Raw genomic sequence first — 23,255 nt, forward strand, 5'->3', positions numbered from 1 at the left:
ATCGCTAAACATGCATCATCTATGTCATTTATCAACTTAACATCCAACATCAACCAAGTGCAAACACAAACACTACCAAAACTACTTATTAATACATATATTATGTTCTCAATTCAAGTGACACGTTGATCCTATATGCATGTCACAACACTATAACCAAAATGAGCACAACTCTACCGATTTGATGATAGTGTGAACTTCTCTTCAATCCGGCTCGGGAGTTTCGCAAGGTGACAATCTACAAAGGAAGAAAGCAACTAGAGTAACCATATAGAATGCTTAGTAAGTTCATTTGAAAGTTACTATACGTACCTTAATATTATGCAAGCATAAATGCAACCTTAGTTTTACATGTTGTTGGCTAAGACATGGCACTCAAACATCAACAAGGCGAGCTTAAACAATGTACAAGATCATCAAATACTATATGTTACTTAAGCATAGCAACTTTTGTCACTTTCTTCTACTTATCATAATGACACATTCAATTTACAACTCACAAATCTATATCAAGCATACCTAAATCAAACAATCACCATTCTCCACCATCAACTATTTTAATTCATCTATTATAACCAAATTCTACAAATCTTTTGGTCTTGTTAGGCTTTAGCAATTCAAAACCTCAATGATAAAAGATTTCTATCAGGTTTCAAAGTTTTTTTTCAATTTTAGGTCATTCAAATTCACTAGAAAGTTTTTAGTTTTCTGAGCATCATATTTATTATTGAATGCAATCATAACAATTTTATCATGACAAATTAAATATCATATTTTTCCTTTACCATTTTTGCCTCACAATTTATAATACTGATGATATTAGTTCTTAGACTATATTTTAAGGTAAAATTAATATCATTTTGGTTAGTGTAGAGTCAAGTTCCTAAAATATAATCAAGAATATTATGTTTGATAAAAATAGATATTAAAAATTATAAATAGGTATATTGGTCATTTCAAAATTTTAACATTTTTGGATATTTTATTTTTAAAAGTAAAGGCTACATTGGTCATTTAAGTCTTTAAACATAGTTGAATATGTTTATAAAAAATTAAAGGATATATTTTTCATTTTATTCTTTTAACATTTCTAGATATTTTATATTTTTACCTAAGAAATTGTTAAAAGATATATTGGCCATTTTCATCTTTTTCTTATGCTATTATAATATTTATTTATTTGAATTAAACATAGAAATATTATTACAATACTTATTCTATTCCATGCAACTAAACTATTGCAATACTATTATTCCATTAAAACTCTATTTCATTCAGTATATAATAACATTCTATTATAACTCTATTTTATTACAGTGAATTAAACATAACAATATTATAACAAATCGTTTCTTTACTTTTGGAGGGACATCAAATTTTCAACCCATTCAACATAAATTCATATTTATATAATTGCCTACAAGGAGTAAACAAAGAAAGAAACATGCCTAGCTCAAAGTTCCCTAAAGAATATATCCTGTCAGAAGTATTAAAGAAATAATAAATTAAACAATTAATTTGTTTATTTAATTTATGCAACTTGTTAATCAAAAAGCTGGAATCAGCTGAAAATTTGAATGCCAAAGCTGACGTTTTTCATACACCGCTTATCCTATGTAATATTTACATCCCATTTACCACTCAAGGTGAAGCACAAATGGAAAGAAAAATTATAGTACGGGTTGACAGTGTTTCCTTTACTATATGCCTCGAAATTTAGTGAAATTTAAGTTAACTCGTACTATTTGACTGTATTGTAGAGGAGCTATGCCATTTTATCATCACAGAATCTGGAGAATGTGGCAATGGTCTACTCTTCAACAACCCAACATCATCTGCTGAAATATCCATCTCTTCTGCCTTTGCTTTATTGTAATCCTCATTTTGTATACCCTTTAGGGCCTCCAACACTTGTGCCATTGTTGGTCTCATCTCTTTCTCGTTTTGCAGGCACTGGAATGCCACCTCTGCTACACCCGTTATCATTTTCCTAACCTTGTAGTCCGATTCGAACCCGAGAGATGGATCCACTAGCTCATGTAATGCTCGGTTTTGAATCTTATTGATAGCCATGTTCGACAAATTGATCTCGTGTCTGTGCCTCGTGATGTCAACGGCTGGTTTTGATGATATTAGCTCAACGAGTACAACCCCAAAGCTAAACACATCACTCTTCTCGGTAAGCTGGTAGCATTGGTGATATTCGGGATCGACATAACCGGGAGTCCCTTGTGGAGCAGTGGAAACATGGGTAACATCAGTTGGAAAAAGACGAGACAGTCCGAAATCAGCAACTTTAACAGTGAAATTGTTGTCGAGGAGGATATTGTTGGTTTTCACATCACGGTGGATGGTTTGAGAAGCATGGAGATAGCTCAGCGCGTCTGCAGTCTCTATGGCTATATCTAAGCGAATGGACCAAGAGAGTGCACCCGGTTTAGCACGTTGTCCATGAAGGTGATCAGCAACAGTGCCATTAGAAACATATTCATATACCAGCAACAGTTCCCTACTGTGACGAGAGGTGCATCCGTAAAGCGATACGAGATTTCTGTGATGCAATTTGGTTAGGATCCAAACTTCATTCATGAATTGCTCAACTCTCTTGTAGTTGTTTTCATATAAACGTTTAATCGCAACAGCACGTCCATCTCGAAGTTTGCCTAGTCAAGGAAGATGGATGAGAATAATAGAACATCGACAATCTAATGATTCGGTTTTGTATCTTTTTCTTACCATAATATACGGCTCCAAAGCCTCCATCACCAAGTTCCTTATTGGAATCAAAGTTGTTGGTAGCTTCTCCAAGTTCTTTATAGGTGAAGAGATGGACACCAGCCAAGCTTTTGACCTTCTCAGGATCCATCATGAAAGAACGATCGGAAAAGCTTTTGCTCCATGGATAAGATGATTTAAAGAACTCCTTTCCACGGCGATGGCGCAACCAGAAATAGAAAGCGATGGCCGAAATTATTATGCCTCCCGCAGCCGCTCCAAAACCTGCGTTTATTGAAAATTCGTATCAAGTTGGTGAAAGAGAAGATGGAAATGCAGCAACACACTGCCAGAAGAGATGAATGGAACACTACAGGGGAGAATCAGGGAAGTATATTACCGATTGCAAGCTTTGTTGCCAAGTTAAAACCACTCCGGTCTGAAATAGAAAAAAATTCTTTTTTAGAGAAATTAAATGAATATGGTATATGGCAAATGGGAAATGGGAAATGGGAAATGGGAAAAATAATGATAAAAGTTACCGTGGATTACCCTATACTAAAAGTCGGATTGTAGTGGATGAATTAGATAGATTAAAGAGCAAATTGATTTTTTTGTTAAAAATTTCATCCATTTTTATTATTTAAAACTAATTCTTGTACATCAGCATAAGGTACACGTAACTAATCATGTATCATTGTTTGATTATTCCGTTAACCACACCAATTTTTAACAATACAAATGAATGAATTTTTAACATAAAAGATTGATTTGTTATTTGATTTAATGTACATAGACTAATTTATCAATTTTTTAATAGAGAGAAGCAAAATATAATCTAAGTAACAATACATGAGTGTCCATAATACTTTTACTTATAAATAATCCATCAGAGCTCTCAACATTTCTAAAGACATGTAATCCTAATTCCTACAAGGGGTCAATTATCGGCCGTCTATATCACATTTTATGGTCCCAACTTCAGCTATGAAACAAGAAACAGAAGCAAAACATGTAACAATCCAAAGAAAATATATTATTAATTTGTTCCTTCACTTAAAAAGTTGATTAATGGTATCCTAAACTTGCCTATAATGTAATGCTACCCTATTGCATATTTAAATAGAACAATTTCGAATTATGTATCATGACATGACCCGATAAGTTAAGATATAGTGCGAGTTTGCATACTAAGATTGTCAAACAGATATCAATAATACAAAGAAGTGATCTAAAATATAACAATACGGGATGGCATGGAATGGAACAGTCGGATGTTACTATTACCTTGTTGAGTTCATATTGGCTTTAATGTGATATTGATAGGGATGGGAATTTGGAAAGGAGACAGAGATTCATATTTGAAGCAAAAGCAAAGATATGGTTTGTTCAAGAGATTGGGCATTTTCATATTCAAATAAATGTAGCAGTTACCTAGATCACAAGCACTCATTTGGGAAAGTCAAAGAATGGGTGGCGCCTACCCTCTACAATTCCAGATCCTCCCAAGTAAAAGATACCTTAGCTTTACGACCGCACTATCTAATTAGAGGTTGTTTTGTTCTAATTAGCAGAAATGACATATATCTGCTAATGCTGATGTCATAATGATAGTAATTTATGAAGATTTGAATCCTCTTCAACTGAGTTTTGTCGTTAGCTTTAAAAAAAAAGGGGAAAATTTCCATGACATGAATAAAAACAAAGCATAATCATTTATTTCAACCTCCAATTTTACTAAAAAAATTATTTTAATTTTTATTTAATTTTATTTTTAAGTCCTTAAATTCGTTTTTTATCACATGATTCAAAATGAATAGAAAAATTAATGTTTTTAATTTTTCTGACTTTATATACACGTAAATTACAATGCGAATGATACATCAACATGTAATTAAATTTTAAAATTGAAAACTCAAAATAAATTGTAAAAACTATTTTTAAAAGTTAAAATTATAAAATATATTTTTAAATTTTAAAAATTAATAAATATTGACATATCATCTACATGATATTTATGTGTACGTTATATCAATAAAATTAATAAATATTAATTTCTTTATTCATGATTTTGATAAAAAAATTACAAGATGTTTAAAATATTGTTTTTAAAATTAGAGAAAAAAAAGTGATTATGCCTAAAACCAATCTGCACCGACGCAATATTAAATGGGACCATTGAGAAAAGATAGAATAAAAGAGTAATTTAATAGGTGGGGGCACTTTGCTCTATATAACCAAAGATTTCGGTGGCTTAATTTAAAGGAGAGAAAAAGAAATATTACTTTGGCCGCACCTTTTCATTGCATTTGAAGGTGGGAAAATGAAATTAAGAAGAGAAGTAGAAGATGAGGCTTGGGCCAAACAAGTTGGGAAGAATAGTCCTTTAACGGGTGATGCTGTCTGGGACCGCTGACCAATTCCAAAGTTAGACCATGAATGGATTTTTCTTAAAGGTCTAATCAATGAAGTAAAAGCTGAAAAGATTGGATAATTAAGAACCCAAAAGCTGGGGCTAATTCTGGGTCATAAACAGCAGAAAAACACGACTGGATATCAACTGGATTCCATGTTTCTGAACAATGATTCAACGGAGTGTTTTAACGATTCAGGAAGAGTTAAAAGAAGCAGGTGTACCATACCTTGGTAACATTTAGTTGTATGAGGATGATCACGGCAATAGCAGGCAAATGTAGAGGTTTCATTTTGTTTGTATCCACATCTTCCGCCAGAATCCTTGCATTTTTTGCAATAATCATCGTATGCGAAGTATTTAATATCAAAGGGTTCGAGTAAACTTTCATTCACGGTGCTGATTCCCCCAATCAGATAATCAAAGGCCTTTTTCCCAATAGGAATTTCAACTTCTTCACTGTATCCAATACATTCATTTTCATCCTCCTTAAAGAACATGAGGGAAGTTTCTTTTCCACCCTTTCTGCAACTGAAACGATGATTCGGACCTCCCCTGCTTCGGCAGTCGTAGAACAGAGTAATGTTTTCAGCAGTTTCAGTATAATTAAAAGCATTGTTTATCAAAATCGGCTGAGGACAAGTGTTGTTTAATTCCAATCGTTTGATTGTCAACAAACCATGAGACCGATTAAGATGCAGCACATAGAATTCTTGGGAACTGAGCGTCATAACAGGGGGTTGATTCTGCCTGCACTTCAGCTTATACCCTTCATTACCGTAACCGCAATATGAAGGTCGATTATATTGATCGGTCCAGAAAGGATATGAAATATTAGAAAGGTTTCCACAATCAAATGGAGCGCATGAAGTAAAGTGGAAATCATCTAGGGCGTAAGACAGTTGGAAAATAGTTAAAAGGAATAAGATGGAGAAGGAAGATGGTGAAAGGAAGAAGGCATCCATGGAACATTGAGTGAATAGTTTGTTTAAAGTGAAAAAGGGTTTATATATACATATAAAACAGAATGAGAAGGTGAGATAGAAAGGGAAGAATTGGGGAGACAAAAAATGGGGTTGGGTTGGAAATTTAACAAAAGAGGAAGGAGAGGTGTTAGAAATCTCCAAGAGATACAAGGGTGCTGACCTTGACTTGTGGAAAGATACTTCACATGTGGTTGAATGCGAAGTGACGGGTGATAGACGTAATGCCATTTAGTGGCTTATTTTTCATGGACAAATCATCTTCACTCCAAAAATCTCGTTCAGGTTTTTGGCACAGAAGGTTTACCACTCCACTAGGAATTTTTAGTTTTCCACCACTTAAATGACTAGCATCATTCTTAATTTTGAACTTAATAATCAAAATACCATACTATGACAAAAAAAAAAAAAAGTGTGATAACTACAACATAAATATAAAAACACTTCAAATTTATGTATCAACACATATATAATTATATTTATAATATTATTGTCAATTGACATCATTATTATTATTATTATTATTATTATTATTATTATTATTATTAAAATAAAGGTAAGTATATATTTTTTGCGAAAAGTTTATACATAAAATAAGCATGATATAGAAAAGTAAATATAAAAATATATGAAAAATGAGTTAAAGGAGAGGTAAAGAAGAGAGATGGTTGGATATTGAATTGAAAAGAAGCAACACCCGAAACAACACGTAACTTGGTTATTGAAATGAGGAGCTATGCCTATAATTCAATTTCAATATGTTAAAATTCAATTAGTGTGACTTGTTCAACACTTTTTTCTTCTCTCTTTCTCATTCTTCTCCATGCATCAACATCGGTTTAATAGTTAAATACCTCTAATTATTAACTTTTAAATCAATTCAAAGTAAATAAATCATTAAAAAAATTTAAAAATACTATAAAATTTAATCCAATCAATTTTTTAGCTTCATTCATGAGTTAATCAATTTCTTGTCATTTCCGTACTGATACTCCAACTAATTCCCGATCCAAACAATTTGACCAATTAACTTATCCACTTGATTCAAACAACACAAATTTCAAAGTGTTATATTCTTATGACTTAGTTCACAAACTAATATTTAACATTTTGATATTTTTTTTATCTAAACTATTTTTTATTTTTTTATAAGTTATTACAACCGTTAATGAAACCGATAAGTGATTTTTTTCAAGTGGATTAAACTTTATTTAAATTAAATGAGAGACACATTTATTTTTGGTTTATTCCTATTTTTCACTCATTTCCTTGCTAAAGCCCAAAAGAGAAGCCCAACAGGCCTAATAAAATAAGTACAGGGCAGAAGATGTGATCCTGGGTAACATACTGCTACTTACCCTGTCTTATATTCATACCCAACCCTCTGTCTAATAACCAGGGCTTAAATTTTTATTTTCAAATCTCATAAAGCATAATCAAAATTTTTATTTGATGTTTCTATATTGATTCCAAGTTTTTTATATAAATAATATATTACTTTGAATTAGATAGTATCACTCTTTCCAATTCAATCTGAGGTTGGTTTAATCTATTTTTTTAACTAATGTTGATACTCTAATCCAATATTTTATCTTCTTGCATTAGTTTGTTTATTTTATAAATATTTTAATTAAATAATTTTTGATAAATTATTAAAAATTATTTTTCAATGGATTTAATTTGATAATCCAAAATTAAAGCACTTTGATAATATTTTTTATAAAAAAGTGTAGAAAATAATAAGTAGATAAGAGCTACTTATCACTTAATGAAGAATATTTTCAGTTATTGTAATTTTACTTTATTTATTTTGATTTTATATTATCCTATAAAAACTTTACATTTAAAATTTTAATTTTGTTTAGAATAAGGTGAAATGTTTAAAATTAAAATAAAATGTAGAATATAGTTTTTATAATTTAAAATCTATATTTATCAAACAATCTAATTATATTCGTAATTAATTTTAAGTAATATATCAAACAAATTTTATAACTTAAAAGGGTAAACTACACCTATGGTCACTTTTGTTTACCTTAGGTTACGTTTTAGTCACTTATGTTTAAAATATTACATTTTAGTCATTTACAATATTATATTGTAACATTTTAGTCACTGAGCCGTTAATCGTAGTTAATGGTATAACGGTAAGCTGACGTGACACGTTAAATCATCATTTCAAATAAAATTTTAAGTTAAATTATACAATTGATCCCCATATTTTTTCGTTTTAAGCAATTTAATTTTTTTCTTTTATGTTCTTTAAACTTTCCTCTTTTTTTTCCATTCTCTTTTGTTTCTCCCTCTGTTTTCATACATTTTCCATTTATTTTAACATATTAGGAAATCGAATTGGCAGTGAAAAAAGAAATAGGAAGTCAACTGTCATAATTGCCTATAACCAAAACCCATAAACCCATTCCATGCTTCTTTCTTCACTACCAATTCGACTTCCTAATATGTTAAAAGAAATAAAGAATGTAGAAAAATAGAGGGAGAAGCAGAAGAGAATGGAAAAAAAAAAGAAAAAAAAAGAAAGTTAAAAGAACATAAAAGAATTAAATTGCTCAAAATAAAAAAAATATGAGGACCAATTGTATAATTTAACCTAAAGTTTTTGTTTGAAATGATAATTTAACGTGTCACGTCAGCTTACCGTTACACTATTAACGACAATTAACAGCTCAGTGGCTAAAATGTTATAAGATGATAACGTAAGTGACAAAAATGTAACAGTTCAAACATAAGTGACTAAAATGTAACCTAAGGTAAACAAAAGTAACCATAGGTGTGTTTACCCTAACTTAAATTAAGTACTTAAATTTTCAATACTTAATTTTTCAACACTTATTTTTTAATACTTACTTTTCAATTTATCAAACAACACCTAAAATAGAGAGGGATTGTATACAATGTGCATATGATAAAAATTTCATGTTCTTAAAAATTGATGACATAACTTTATTCCACTGGTACCTAAAACTAAAATTTTTAAGTGATGCTAATATAAGTTATTCCCTAATTATATTATAGGTTATACATTTTTTCATAAAAATTCCTCTAAAGAATATCACAAATATTGTGTTGGATATTATAAGTTAGGATAAAATATACTTCAATTTCTTCTTATACTTTCTGCACATTTGGGATTTAATCTTTTACTTTTATTTTTAAAATTTATTTCTTTTACTTTACTTAATTTAAAAATTTAAGTTTAATTATTAATACAGTTAAAAATTATTTCTTAATTGTTAATGTGATATTATAAAATTAAAAAAATACTCATTTAATAACCATGTAACAAAAAAATAAAGTTATAATAAAATTAAAATTTAAGAAAAAAAATAGTATTAACTATTGGAAATCTAAGAAGTAAAAGTACTATATTAGTATGAGGACTTATATCTAAATGTAAAAATAAAAATAAAAAAATAAAAGTAATAAGTTCCATTCTTATTATTTCCAACTTCCTACATAAAAATAAAATGACCTAGTAATAAATCATGTGGGAATATTGTTTAGATTTATTTTCATATTGGGTAAGTTATAATGTTTTGAATGTTGATTGTATTTATTTCTAACTTTGACATAAATTCTAATAAAGAAAAATTGGGTAAAAAGTCTTCCCAATTCTATCTCACATTTGAACCAGATTTAAATGAGTATAAATTATATTAATATTAACTCAATCCAATCTAACTTTTCAATATTTAAGCTAAATCATCCTACTCTGTCAACTCACAGTTCAACTACCCTCTTTTTTATTTGGGTTTCATTATGCCAACCATCATTCATCCTCCATAAAAAATGACCCACACTAAAATGATGTAATAAATTATTATTTATAATTTGTATACTTAAATTAATTTATATTTATAAAACATAATTTTTTTTTATTTTCTGTCTTGATGTGCTATTCGCTTGATTCCACCTACCACTTTAATATTAAAAAATTTAAAACATTTGTTAATATTTATATAATTTTGTAATTAAATTTAAATAACAAACAATCTTTAATAGATAAAAAGTAATTTGAGTTAGCTAACCCAAAATTAAAATTACATTATAAAAGCAAATTATCTGACTCTTAAGGCAAGTTTAATATAAATTTTATAAAAATAAAACATGGTATTAATTGGCGACTCTAGGACCTCAAATATATATGATAAGGTTTTGTTAGTCTTCATGAAAGTTGCTTTACGAAAAGAAATGAAGCTTTGACCTTAAGGCTGCCTTTGAATATGTCAATAGGCTTTGTTTTCAGCTTTCACCCCCCTTAAGGTTGACATGTTCAAAACTTCAGTGTGGAAACAAAATTAAACATAACAACATTATCCAAACCCTCTTCCTGGTTCTCCCTAGAATATGAGTGGACCCAAGATAATTACTATTCTCTTATATCACGGGACTACGTGATTAAGGCTCACACATTTTTGCATTTAAACTAATGTGAACTCGATAACTCAATTAACTTGAGTTTTCGTTTTAAGAGTTATATATGAAAAAGAATGTTAGTTTTTGGACCATGAGTTGCATCTGTAAAGGATGATGAAGGGTGGGGTTTAAAGGAATGTAAGCATACCAGGCTTGCAGACAGGATATCGAGATGAATTCATCAAGTTGAAGCAATTCTCTACAAGGTTGTCGCATCTTTCACAGAAAATTGCAGGAAAATCATACACCACATTAAATCCAAATCTCCACTCTTCAAGCATATATTCATTCCTTTCAGTCTGGAGTTCATCAAAACTGCTCTGACTAACCTGAACTTGAATATTCGTACCACAAGAGCTGCTAAAGTCTCTGTAAGTATCCCTTTCACTTAAATCATCCGCATAAAAAGAAAGTAACTCTGGGGAGCACGGAAATATAATAGGACGTTGGGGTACATTGGAGCAATTGTAAAACAAAGTAAGGTGTCGATTTGTTGGAGGATATGTTAAGAAAGTGTCATTTATGGTGATATTGATGGGATTTGGAAGACAACTTTGTTCCCATAAATCGTTTCTAACAATACTCATTGTAAAAGTGGAGTGATTTAAGTACATGAGTCGGTATTCGTTCCCACCAATATGTATGATAGGCTGGGGATCCTCACATTTGCTCAACACGAAGCCATCTTGGTGACAGAGTTGAGGCCTATCATCCTTGGAAAAAGGAAACATGAGGTTGTGTATGTCTCCACAGCTAAAAGCATCAAAGCATTGGGCAAAATTTTCATCATCTTGGCTATATGATAGTGGGATAAGGAAGAAAATGGTTAAGAAGAAGGTGAAGATGGAAATGGCAAGAGTTGAAAGGCACAATTGATAATGCATTCTTGAAGTTTTTGAAGAGACATGAATTGGTATACGATATATATGTTTGTTGATTAAAGTAATAAAAGTAGACGACGTGTTATCTCTTTTTGTATATTAATACGTAAATGTAGGACTTTTCCATGGAAGAGAAAGGAAGGCATAGCGATGGCTGTTGTTGACTTTGACCTAGGCTATGGTGGATTGATAAACGCGATGCAGTAATTCTAAGACGAGAAATGTCATCCCTGGAGATTAGAAACCAGCTGTATAATGGAGGCTTCCTATTATATCATCATATTACGTCTTACAATCAAACTAAAGACAAGAGGAGGAGAGCTTTCAAATGGGTTTATGCGAGTCTCCACGAGAAGAAAAACATTACCTCAAGCAATACTAATAACCCATTGCAAGTGCCAAGATAGAAAATCATTATATCAAGCAGTAAATGAACTTTGCTATGCTTCTCTAAATAGTTGAATAGATAAATAGTTTAAGAAGAAGCAAACATACCAGAAACCACACAGGATTTAGAGCAAGGGTGGTCGGGGCAAAAGCATAAGAAATCAAGCGATGAACTATTAGATCCACATACTCCACCTGAATTCCTGCATGCCAAACATGAAATCATGTCCTTTTGATACATTACTTCAAACCCTTTATTCCAAGCACCCACTATATTGTCAGGTTCATTCCAGAGTTCATCAAATTCGCTTTGATTAACCGGAACTATGATACTGGTGTCACAATCCGTGAGCTCCGAACGGTGAAGTCTGGACAATGATTCATCCAGGTAATAGGCATAGGTGTTGCCGCTGGATGTAGTAGTACCGCAATTAAATCTATGTTGGAAAGGTATATCATCTTCAAGAGGGCAGCCGTAGAATATAGTGAGATTTCGAATGGTTGCAGCAAAATCAAAGAGGTTGTGGTTTAATGAGATGTTATGGAATTGTTGAGGACAAGGATCTTCCCAGGTATCAACAGGTGCAATGGTCATCAGGGGAGGACGAGTCACGTTCAATACATGAAATCTCTGGGCATTAATGGTGATGACAGGGGACTGATTTTGTTGGCAAATGAGCTCGAACCCGTGATGACCGCAGTAACTAGGGCGCAGAGTAGGGCTCCAGAAAGGGTATCCGATGCCTTGTATGGTACCACAATTGAATGTCTGATTGCATTCCAAGAACAGGTCGTGATCATCGGAATAAGCTACGGGGAGAACAAGTAAGATGAAGAAGAAGAGATGGGTGTCCATTAATGGAAGATGATAGAGTGAGAACAAGTTGAGAAATGGAGGCTGAATTATTGGCAAATAAAGAAGGATAAAGAAACCATATTGAAAGAGAGGAGCAAATTAGCAGCACTGGGTAATATGATGGAAACAGGGACATGGGGTAGGGCTGCTTGTATTGACAAACAAAGGCAAAAGCATCTCGGAGGAGTGATAGATGATAGAGACGGCTGAGCAATCCCCATTTTCTTATTGTCTAGAAATTCAAAGGTGGGCGAGTCGGAACTGATACAATATATTAATAAAGCAAACATTTCTCGTAATAAAAATACAATATGTTGGGAGCTACTGATAATCCCTCTTAATAATATGTTTGAATTTATATCTTTTTTATGAAAAGGTGATCTACTTGACATTTGTTAGTAATTAGAATATGATTTTCCATATAAGTTATTTAAATTTATTTTATTTTTTAAATGATATATGATATTTCAAAACCTTTTAATTTATTAAAATGATAAATTTGAATCTTAAAATCATTATCAATTTACATGTTTATTTATTTATTAACTCGATTGATATTAATATTATTGTTAATATAAAAGGATATAGATTTGAGCATACTTTATTCTTTTATTTAAAATTGAAAGCTTATGAATAATTTTAAGTATTTTACCAAAAAAAAAATTTATCTCATATCCAATAAATATTACCCTTTAAATAAGATGAAAAATCAAATAATAATATTCAATAACAAGCAAATAGTAAAGGAAATTAAAATTCAAATAAAATTAAATGGTTTCAATTAGAAGTACTATGAATCCTTCTATATTAGAAGTTGGATTGTTCTATTGAAAAATAGATAAATTAATCTCCATACATTAGACTAAAGAACAAATTGATTATTCTATTAATATTTCATCCAGTTTATATTTAAGTATTGGCGTGGTTGATAGAGAAACAAAGTCTACAATTAGGTACATGTGACACATCAAGTGTCTGTCTAATTGTTCTTTGATTCATTTCTCTGTCGCGTCATTACTTAACAATAGAATTGGATGAAATTTTTAACAGAAAAATCAATTTATTCTTTGATTTAACATATAAAAATTTACTCATATTTTAAATAAAAAAGATAAAATGTAATTAAATTCGAATATTCGTATATTTAATATTTATAGATGTGTTATTAATGATGTAGTGCGTAGAGCATACAAGTGGATGTTAGGTAGCATGCACAAATCAGGCAGTAGCCTCCCGGGTTTTTCATGTTTTTCATATTTGTAAGGGATGCAGTCCAAATGGGCTATTATTTATATTAATATAATGCATCATGGGAAAATTAGAACAATTGATTGCATGTGAGGAGGGGCAGTAAACGATTTTCATTTTATTAATAAAATGGTTTCTCTTTTTTGTAAGAAATACAAATGTTGAGGTCTGAAAAGTAGGGTGGTGGATGAGATTAATTAATTGAGTATATTTAAATAAATGGTGGATCCTATTCCTATGAAATGAAGGGGATGATTAATTTGTTCAAAACAATCAACCACTACATTATCATAATAATGGAGGTCCAGCGCCCTGATTTTTAATTTTCTACACCAGGGGAATGGGTCAAACACATCACACTATTTGCTTTATTGACATGCAAGAGAGGTAGTTTCATCAATCTAAGGTTTAATTTTGTTTATTTATTTATAAATTAAGAAATGAATAAATGGGATCCATTAGTATAAATTACAAAATAGAAAAAATAGAGAAAATTGAACATACAAATTTTATGTGAAAAATTCATTCGAAGAAGATAAAAATCATGGGTAAAGGAGATTTCGGCTTTTTATTAAGTAAATAAACGAGAGTAAATTATGAAAAAAATAAACTTAAATGTATTAAACATACATTACCCAAAATCCCGAATATAAAGCTCAACTCTATTAGAGTTCTCTCAAAATAGGTATAAAATTCTCTCTATAGTTTTCACGAAAGCTTTCACCAAAACTCATCTGCGACTACATCTTGTTGCTCCTCCCCCAAAAGCTCTATAGTACTACATCTTTAATTACCTCTTAATTGGTCTCCTCTCGAAATAGGGATACAAGGCCCCTTTAAATAGACTAAGATTAAAGGTTTAATCTTATTAAAATATCGCTGGAGTAATTAAAGTTTAATTGGAAAAAAATAGCATCGTTTAATTAGGAGAAGAAACCTGATTTATGTGGGAAACACATCGTCATGTCCCTATTCAGGTTGTCCGTCGTCACAATGTCGGGAAGTTTCTCATCATGACGTCGTCGTCTATTCGACAAAAATACGAGGCATACCCCACAATTATAATAATTTTTTTAGTATTAAGCAAGGTTTTTAAAGTTGGATTGGTGGTTAAATTAATCATATCATCAGTTCGTTGGTTTGATTAGTTCAACAAGTCCAAACGATGACATTGACTATCACTGTACATCTAAGTTAACAAGCAAGTATTAATTAAAGATTAAATGACTTTTCTATTTGAAAACAAAACCCGACAGTAGTATTGACAAGCATAAAGCTTACATTGTCGCAAAAGGCTTCACACAAAGGGCTAACATTGACTATCATTGTACATCAGTCTAGTAATCAAACCTATGACTGTTCGTTTAGTTCTTGCAATTACTGTAGAACATAGTTGGAAGACGTAACAACTTAACAACAACAATGCATTTCTACATAGCCACCTGCAATGAGAAGAATTTATGGCCAGCCACCGGGACTTATACAGCCGGATTTGCCTCATCTTGTATGTCGACTAAAAAAGGCTATTTATAGGCTAAAACAAGCCCACGTGCCTATATGATGAATTTAAATAGTTTCTAATTACCATTGGGTTCAAATGGTCAGCTTCAGTTACATATTTATTTATTTATCCTCAGCAAGATACAATCTGTTGGTGTTAGACACACTTTATCAGGATGAAGTATGAACTTCAATCTGGACTTTAACAGCAATGTAATGTATCCGGATGAAGAATGAAGAAAAAATGCTTGAAATTCAAGCTTTGAGCTTTAAGCAGGAATAGAAACAGAGTTTAGAAAGCAAAGAAAAAAATGAAGCATATGGAAGGAAAATCTGATGATTTCATTCAAAAAGAAACTTTGGCTTAAAGCCATTACATATACCATACATTGGCTGGTCAAAATCAATAAATTCATCACCTAAACACTACCTAACTCCACTTAATACATTGGAACTAGGTGATACTAACTTGTACACTTGAACAAAGCTGGAAACCAGCTCTATTACCATCAAGTTACATCAATTGTCATCCAAAACATAATTCAAAAAGAAATAAATTACAAGACATTGTTAAAAAAGTAACTAAATGAAACTAAGATGGAAACAGTAGCATTAACATCTTCAGTTGCACGTATTTCATCCGGAAGACTTATGTGCATGAATTTGCATGAGCTGCATGGAGGCCAACTTCAACACTCCTCCTTGGTTTCCATGCTGCAAACTCCCATTAACTCTCTCAGTTTAATGAATCTTGATGTACTAAGAGGTTTTGTTAAAATGTCAACAACTTGATCTTCAGAATTGCAATGAATCAGCTTAACTTCTCGAACTTGTTCCATCTCTCTAACAAATTGAAACTTTATGTTGAAGTGTTTTGTTCTTCCATGGAAGACATGATTCTTTGCAATTGCGACAATGGATTGATTGTCACACATAATCCCTGTTGCTTCCTCTTGATGCAAGTTGAGATCATCTAAGATCTTCCGTAGCTATATGGCTTGATTCAAGTCCCAATAGCTGCTACATATTCAGCTTCAGCAGTGGACTGAGCAACCACACTTTGTTTCTTTGAACTCCAGCAAAAGATAGCTGAGCCAAGGGTGAAGACATACCCTGATGTGCTCTTCATGTCATCTATTAAACCTCCCCAGTCACTGTCTGTGTATCCAACAAGTTTCAGACTTTCAACCTTGTTAAATAGCATTCCATGGCTTAAAGTACCCTTGATGTATCTAAGCACTCGTTTGGCAGCTTGAAAGTGCTTCTCATTGTAACAATGCATGAATCTTGAGAGCAAACTGACAGCAAACATAATGTATGGCCTAGTGGCAGTTAAATATAACAAATAACCAACCAAGCTTCTATAAGCAGATTCACTTACTTGCTCAGAACTGCCTTGGCTCGATAGTTTCTCTCCTATTGCAATTGGAGTACATGTAGCCTTGCAATTTTGCATTGAGAACTTGTTCAGTATCTTCATGGAAAACGTTCTCTAACTTAGAAAGATTTTTACTTGAGTTTGAGTCACTTCCATGCTAAGAAAATAAGTCATCCTTCCTAAATCAGACATTTCAAACTCCTACTCCATCTTGGCGTTGAAGTCAGTCAACATTACTTGGTCTCCTCCTGTGACCAAAAGATCATCAACATACAGAGACACAATGTGCTGTGTTTCAGCTCATTTCTTCTTAACATATAATATTGGCTCACTAAGGCTTCTTTGAAATGCCAAACTGAGCAGCTAGTTGTCAATTCTGCTATACCAGGCCCTTGGTGCCTGTTTTAAGCCATACAAGGCTTTCTTGTGCCTGTAGACCATGTCTTCCTTGTCTGTCACTTTAAAGCCTTGAGGTTGCTCCACATTGATTTCTTCTTCAAGAAAACCATTGAGGAATGCTGACTTTACATCAAGTTGGTGGATTTTCCACTCCATCTGAGCTGCAAAGGCAACCAGCAGCCTAATGGTGTCTAGCCTGGCCACTGGTGCAAAGGTTTCCAAATAGTCTAGGCTATACTTCTGGCTAAACCCCTTTACAACCAACCTTGCTTTGAGTTTGTTTAGGCTCCCATCAGCATTATGCTTGGCTCTATAGACCCATTTTACCCTAATGACTTTTCTGTTGGCTGGTCTTGCAACTAACTCCCAAGTCTGGTTCTTATCAATCATAGCAATTTCATCAGCCATAGCCTGTTTCCAGCCTTGGTGTCCCTCAGCCTCTTCAAAACTACTTGGTTCAACTGTAGCCACAAGTGCTCTTTCATAAATTTCAGCCAAAGGTCTAGTGCCCCTGACTGATTCATTATCAATGTCCATTCTTGGACTATTTTGATCAGGTTTAGTCTGATCAGCCATAAATTCTTCAGAAATAGATTTTGGCTCATTTTTTTCCCAATTCCAGCATGCTTTCTCATTGAACACAACATCTCTGCTCACCATTACTTTGTTTGTTGAAGGATCAAGGATCCTATAGCCCTTTTTGACTGAGCTATAGCCAACCAGAATGACTGCTTGAGTTTTCTCATCTAGCCTGCTTTTTTTAACAGCTGGTACTTGAGCATAACACAAACAACCAAATACTCTCAGATGAGCCAGTGAAGGCTTGAACCCAAACCAGGCCTCAAATGAAGTCTTGTGCTCCACTGCTTTGGTTAGTAGCCTATTCTGAATATAGACAGCAGTATTGACTACTTCAGCCCACATGGTCTTGGGCAAATTCTTCTCAAATAGTAAGCATCTAGCCATATCCATCAAGCTCCTATTCTTCCTTTCACTTACACCATCTTGTTGAGGTGTATAAGTGTTGGTGAGATGGTGTTTAATGCCTGCTTCATCACAAAAGGTATTAAACCCGGATGAAGTATACTCAGTCCCATTGTCTGACCTCAAGGTCTTGACTTCTGACTGTTTGATCTCTACAAGAACTTTGAACTTCAAAAATACAGAAGCTACCTCTGGCTTGTTCTTCAAGAAGTAAATCCAACAGTATCTTGAAAAATCATCAATGAAGAGAATAAAATACTTGCTGCCATTCAATAACTGAGTCTTTATAGGGCCACACATATCAGTGTGTACTAGCTGCAGCTTATCTGAAGCTCTCCAGCTTGATTTTGCAGGAAATGGCTGTCTGGCTTGTTTTCCAAGTTGACACACTTCACACACTTCAACATTTTCCACTGAACCAGTGAAATTTTCAGCCAAACCTTCTTTGATCATCTGAACCATGGACCTGAAATTTGCATGACCATGTCTTTGATGCCAAATCTTGGACTCTTCTGAAGAAACAACATAGGCACTATCTAGGCCTTTATCCCAGTCCACAACAAAGCTCTTGTCTGTCATGGCTATTGACATGTGCATAGATCCACTTAGATCACTGTTCTGACATTCATTTTCTTTAAACACCACAGTATAGCCTTTTTCAACTAACTAAGCTATACTTAATAGGTTTCTGTCAATTTCAGAAACTAATAAAACATTTGAAATGATCTTGTTATCTGTTGGAGTGCAAATAACCACATCTTCATTTCCTTCTGCCTTAATAAATTGACCATTTCCAACTTTAACTTTTGTTTTACAGCTTCTGTCTGAGGACTTGAAAATAGTTGCATCTGTGACATATGGTTGGTGCAACTACTATCTAGGAGCCAACCATTTAAAATTTTCTTCTGAGCAGCTGAGCAAGAGACTGCAAAGACCTGCTCCTTATTGACACTGCCTTCTTCAGCTACCCGAGCTTCAGCCCTTGGCTGCTGTTGATTCTGCCTTGGTCTTTCTTTCTCTTTGCAAACTTTTTTAACATAGCCGATCTTTTTGCAGTGTTGGCACTGCACATCTGGCCTAAACCGGCATTTGGCTTCTAGATGACCAAGCCTCTTGCAATGCCTGTAAGGTCTTTCCCATTTTCTTAGAGCATATGACTTAGGTTTATCCTTCCAAGTCTTCTTTCCTTTATAGGCAGTGGTGCTTGAGCCAGTGTTTGTTTTAACTTGAAGGCACCCTCTTGGTGCTCCTATTGTTTGCTGGACCTTCTTTGTTCTTGTGCATAGAGAGCATTAATCAGCTCAGTTAGAGTGATGCTGGTCAAGTCTCTTGAGTCCTCTAAAAAGGATATTATTTCCTCATACCTTTCAAGTAAGGTAGAAAGCACCTTCTCCACTATTCTTGCTTCATTGAACTACTCTCCAAAGAGCCTTATGCTGTTAACCACAGCCATTCTTCTGTTGAATACTGCTTGACAGTTTCTTCTTCCTTCATCTTCAAGTTCTCAAAGTCCCTTCTCAAGTTTAGAAGCTGCTGTTGCCTTGTTCTTTCAGTACCTTGGAACTCCTCCTTCAATTTGTCCCATACTTTCTTTGGTGTCTCACAGGCCATGATCCTTGTGAAGATCACATCTGAGAACAGTTCTGAATACAGGACATAGCTTTGTTCCTCTTAGTCTTTTCATCAGCATGTTGTCTGATCTGTGCAACTGTTGGATTTGCTCTCAATGGTGCTGGTTCAATATCTGAGTTGACCACCTCCCATAGATCAAATGCTTGGAGATAGGTCCTCATCTTAACCACCCAAATGTGGTATCCTTCTCCACTGAAGACTAGAGGTGCAGCTAGTGAGAAGCTTGATGAAGCCATTGTTTTGAAAGTATACAAGGACAGGTCCACTAAGAAAGCTCTTGATACCAATTGTTGGTGTTAGACACATTTTATCCGGATGAAGTATGAACTTCAATCTGGACTTTAACAGCAATGTAATGTATCCGGATGAAGAATGAAGAAAAAATGCTTAAAATTCAAGCTTTGAGCTTTAAACAGGAATAGAAGCAGAATTTAGAAAGCAAAGAAAAAAATAGAGCATATAGAAAGAAAATTTGATGATTTCATTCAAAAAGAAACTTTGGCTTAAAGCCATTACATATACCAGACATTGCTTGTCAAAATCAATAAATTCAACACCTAAACACCACCTAACTCCACTTAATACATTGGAACTAGGTGATACTAACTTGTACACTTGAACAAAGCTGGTAACCAGCTCTATTACCATCAAGTTACATCAATTGTCATCCAAAACATAGTTCAAAAAGAACTAAATTACAAGACATTGTTAAAAAAGTAACTAAATGAAACTAAGATGGAAACAGTAGCATTAACATCTTCAGTTGCACGTATTTCATCCAGAAGACTTATGTGCATGAATTTGCATGAGCTGCATAGAGCCCAACTTCAACACAATCATCTACATTCTAGTTTATGTTGATGATATAATGACCACTAAATCCAAACTTATTAATCAGGTTATTCATCGCCTTACTATTTAATTTTCTTTGAAGGACCTAGATTTTGTCAACTACTTTCTAGGTGTTGAAGTTGTTTAATACACTAATAGAATTATCTTCTCACAAGCAAAGTATCTTAAAGAAATTCTTACAAAGTATATTATACGAGTTTGCTAAGGCTTAAACACACCTATGTGATCTATTGTTTCCCTTTAACTAAAGGATGAAAGTCCACCGACAGATGTTATTCACTACTAGAAAGTCATAGGTAAACTTCAATATCTGAGTTTTACTTGAGATATTAGCTTTGCTGTCAACAAGCTATCTCAGTTCATGCATGCCCCAACTTCAACACATTGGCAACCCTTAAAAAAGGTATTGCAATATGTAAAACGCACATGAAATATGATCTTTAAATCACTAAGATAACAAATAAAGCCTTATTCGTTTGTTCAGATGCTGACTGGGTAAGAGACATCAATGATCAAATCTTCACATCAGGTTATATTGTGTACTTCTGATCAAACCCCGTCAGCTAGTCCTCTAAAAAACAAAGAACAGTAGCTCACTCATCTAGTGAAGCTATATATAGAGAAGTAGCCACTGCTTTATTTGAAACGAAATAGATGATAAATCTTCTTTAGAAATTGCATGCTCAAATTCCCCTAATCATCGATTCTTAAATAGAAAGATAAACATACTTTAGCCCGCTCAAACTTACGTCCTCCTAATAACAATATTAGTGCCAATCAAACTAATACTCAATTGCAACAAAATTTATCTTTTCATTTTTACAACAACAATAATTGAATCTTTCTCCAATATTTTAGGAGGTAGTTTTGCTTCACCTTTTCTTCTAAATCGAACATACTTTTATCAATGAGTGTTTCTTTGATAATTTGAAGTTTTCAACTTAATTTGTTCCTATAGGAAATATTATCTCTCTTTTTAATCAAAAGTTTTCCCTCCTCACTGAACATGGTTAAAGTAGGTCTATAGTTCATTTCCTTTATTCCATGCTAAGTAACAGGTTGCAGAGACCTAGCTGCTTACTTTGTTATCACGGAGCTTTAAAATTGGCTTGGTTTGAATGAGGATTTGCAGGACACTTTCTCTTGGTCAGAGTTAAAACTTTCCATCCATAAATTAAGAAGATTATTTGCACAATGAATAACTCGTCTCAAAGACTGCCTTATTGTTGTGCCAGATGCTCCAAACTATTGACAACAATATGATTACCAGGTTCTAATTCCCACTCAAATTCCTTATACAAGAGATAATATAATCCAAACTCAGTTTATTAATCCTTAAGCCAAGAGAGCTACCAAACAATGGTTTCTCTACAAGATAAGCTTCTTATCGAAATATTTTTAGAAATGTAACTTTTATTTTAAAATGAAAATGGAGTCACCTCCAATCTTTTTTAATTAGGTGTGATCAGATCACATCAAAGCTTTATTATTTCAATAAAATGTTAGATCTATTAAATTTATTTTTGGTCTACAAAAATTCAGGAAATGGGCTCGAGAATCAGTTACGTATGAGGAAGGATTAACACCCTCGTAACGCCCGAAATTGGTACCTAATTGATTAATTGATGTCTTAGCGTCGAGAATTGAAAATTTGAAGAGAATTTAAAATGCGATCCCTCTTTGTGTGACGTTATTTGATTACAAAATCACTCAACTAAATTAAATTTTATGAAAAAAGAGCCTTATTTCGAGTTAATCGAGAAGCAAAGATCATACACAATCCCTGAAATTCTCAAAAACCTGAATAATCACCATTTGATCGTTACCTAAATCTCCTTTTTTTGTTATTTTAAATAGAATATTCGATTATTTCAGTTCTAGGAAGATGCCATACTTCGCAAGTTAGGAGCACGACTTCCTCGAATCCCAAAAATAATGAACATTGCCTCGATTTTAAGTATTTTCTATATGTTAGATAAAATGAAGGTAACCCTTTTTTTAAAAAAACGATATGCATTAAAAAACCAGATGAATGTGTTGTAATATGACATGTGAAATGATAATAGCAAAATAAAATGAGATAGCCATGTAGGTAAAAATGAAACGACAATATTAGGGTAATAAATAAATAGATATAATAAGATAAAATAAATAAATAAATAAAATATGTTAATAAATGATAATAATAATAATGCAACTATAATAGCAATGAGATTTATAATAATAATAACACTAATCATATCATAATTATTATCATAATAATAATATGAATAAATATAGTAATGATAATAATAATGACAAAGGTAAAATAAAAATTAAATGTATAAATAAAAGGAAATGTAAATAACATAAATTTAGGTATTAAAATAAATGACATAGTAAATAAAGTGGAAAAATTAACCAACTAGGAATAAAATTGAAATTTAAAAGAACATTTAATTATAAATCGCAAAATAAATAAAGAAAATAGGAAAATAAAGGACTAAATTGAAAGTCTAATGAAATCTGATATATGAATTTTAAAAAAAAAATCATAAAGGACTAAATTAAAATGCAATGCAAAAGCTTAAGGACTCGACTAAATTAAAATGCA

At 32.5% G+C, this 23,255-nt stretch overlaps 2 protein-coding genes across 3 annotated transcripts; both read right to left on the reverse strand.

Annotated features, from left to right (window-relative positions):
* Positions 1-1,517: 1,517 nt before the first annotated feature.
* LOC108457275 (LEAF RUST 10 DISEASE-RESISTANCE LOCUS RECEPTOR-LIKE PROTEIN KINASE-like 1.2) lies at positions 1,518-12,950 on the reverse strand. Of its 2 annotated transcripts, none has more exons than XM_017756250.2 (4): positions 11,922-12,950; positions 3,116-3,154; positions 2,737-3,000; positions 1,518-2,663 (listed from the first exon to the last, which is right to left on the reverse strand). In XM_017756250.2, exons 1-4 carry the CDS (start codon positions 12,667-12,669, stop codon positions 1,732-1,734), a joined length of 1,983 nt encoding a protein of 660 aa, XP_017611739.1. In that variant the 5' UTR covers positions 12,670-12,950; the 3' UTR covers positions 1,518-1,731. The 2 variants fall into 2 exon arrangements, with proteins under 2 accessions (XP_017611739.1, XP_017611738.1); XM_017756249.2 differs by lacking the exon at positions 11,922-12,950 and adding an exon at positions 5,358-6,411.
* A 3,470-nt stretch (positions 12,951-16,420) lies between these two features.
* Positions 16,421-16,897, reverse strand: LOC108455469 (secreted RxLR effector protein 161-like). Its single transcript, XM_017754023.1, has one exon. The coding sequence runs from the start codon at positions 16,895-16,897 to the stop codon at positions 16,421-16,423; it is 477 nt and encodes a 158-aa protein (XP_017609512.1).
* Between the last annotated feature and the right edge of the window lie 6,358 nt (positions 16,898-23,255).

Source organism: Gossypium arboreum, chromosome 9, assembly GCF_025698485.1.
Source record: "Gossypium arboreum isolate Shixiya-1 chromosome 9, ASM2569848v2, whole genome shotgun sequence".
NCBI lineage: Eukaryota > Viridiplantae > Streptophyta > Magnoliopsida > Malvales > Malvaceae > Gossypium > Gossypium arboreum.

What these genes read in the sequence shown, in the direction of transcription:
- LOC108455469 (XM_017754023.1), bottom strand. Translation starts at nt 16,897, where the DNA reads ATGAAGATACTGAACAAGTTCTCAATGCAAAATTGCAAGGCTACATGT.
- LOC108457275 (XM_017756249.2), bottom strand. Translation starts at nt 6,342, where the DNA reads ATGGCATTACGTCTATCACCCGTCACTTCGCATTCAACCACATGTGAA. An exon ending in TACAACTAAATGTTACCAAG is followed by an intron (nt 3,155 to 5,357) that starts GTATGGTACACC and finishes TTTCTATTTCAG; the next exon opens with ACCGGAGTGGTTTTAACTTG. An exon ending in GGCAACAAAGCTTGCAATCG is followed by an intron (nt 3,001 to 3,115) that starts GTAATATACTTC and finishes CAATAAACGCAG; the next exon opens with GTTTTGGAGCGGCTGCGGGA.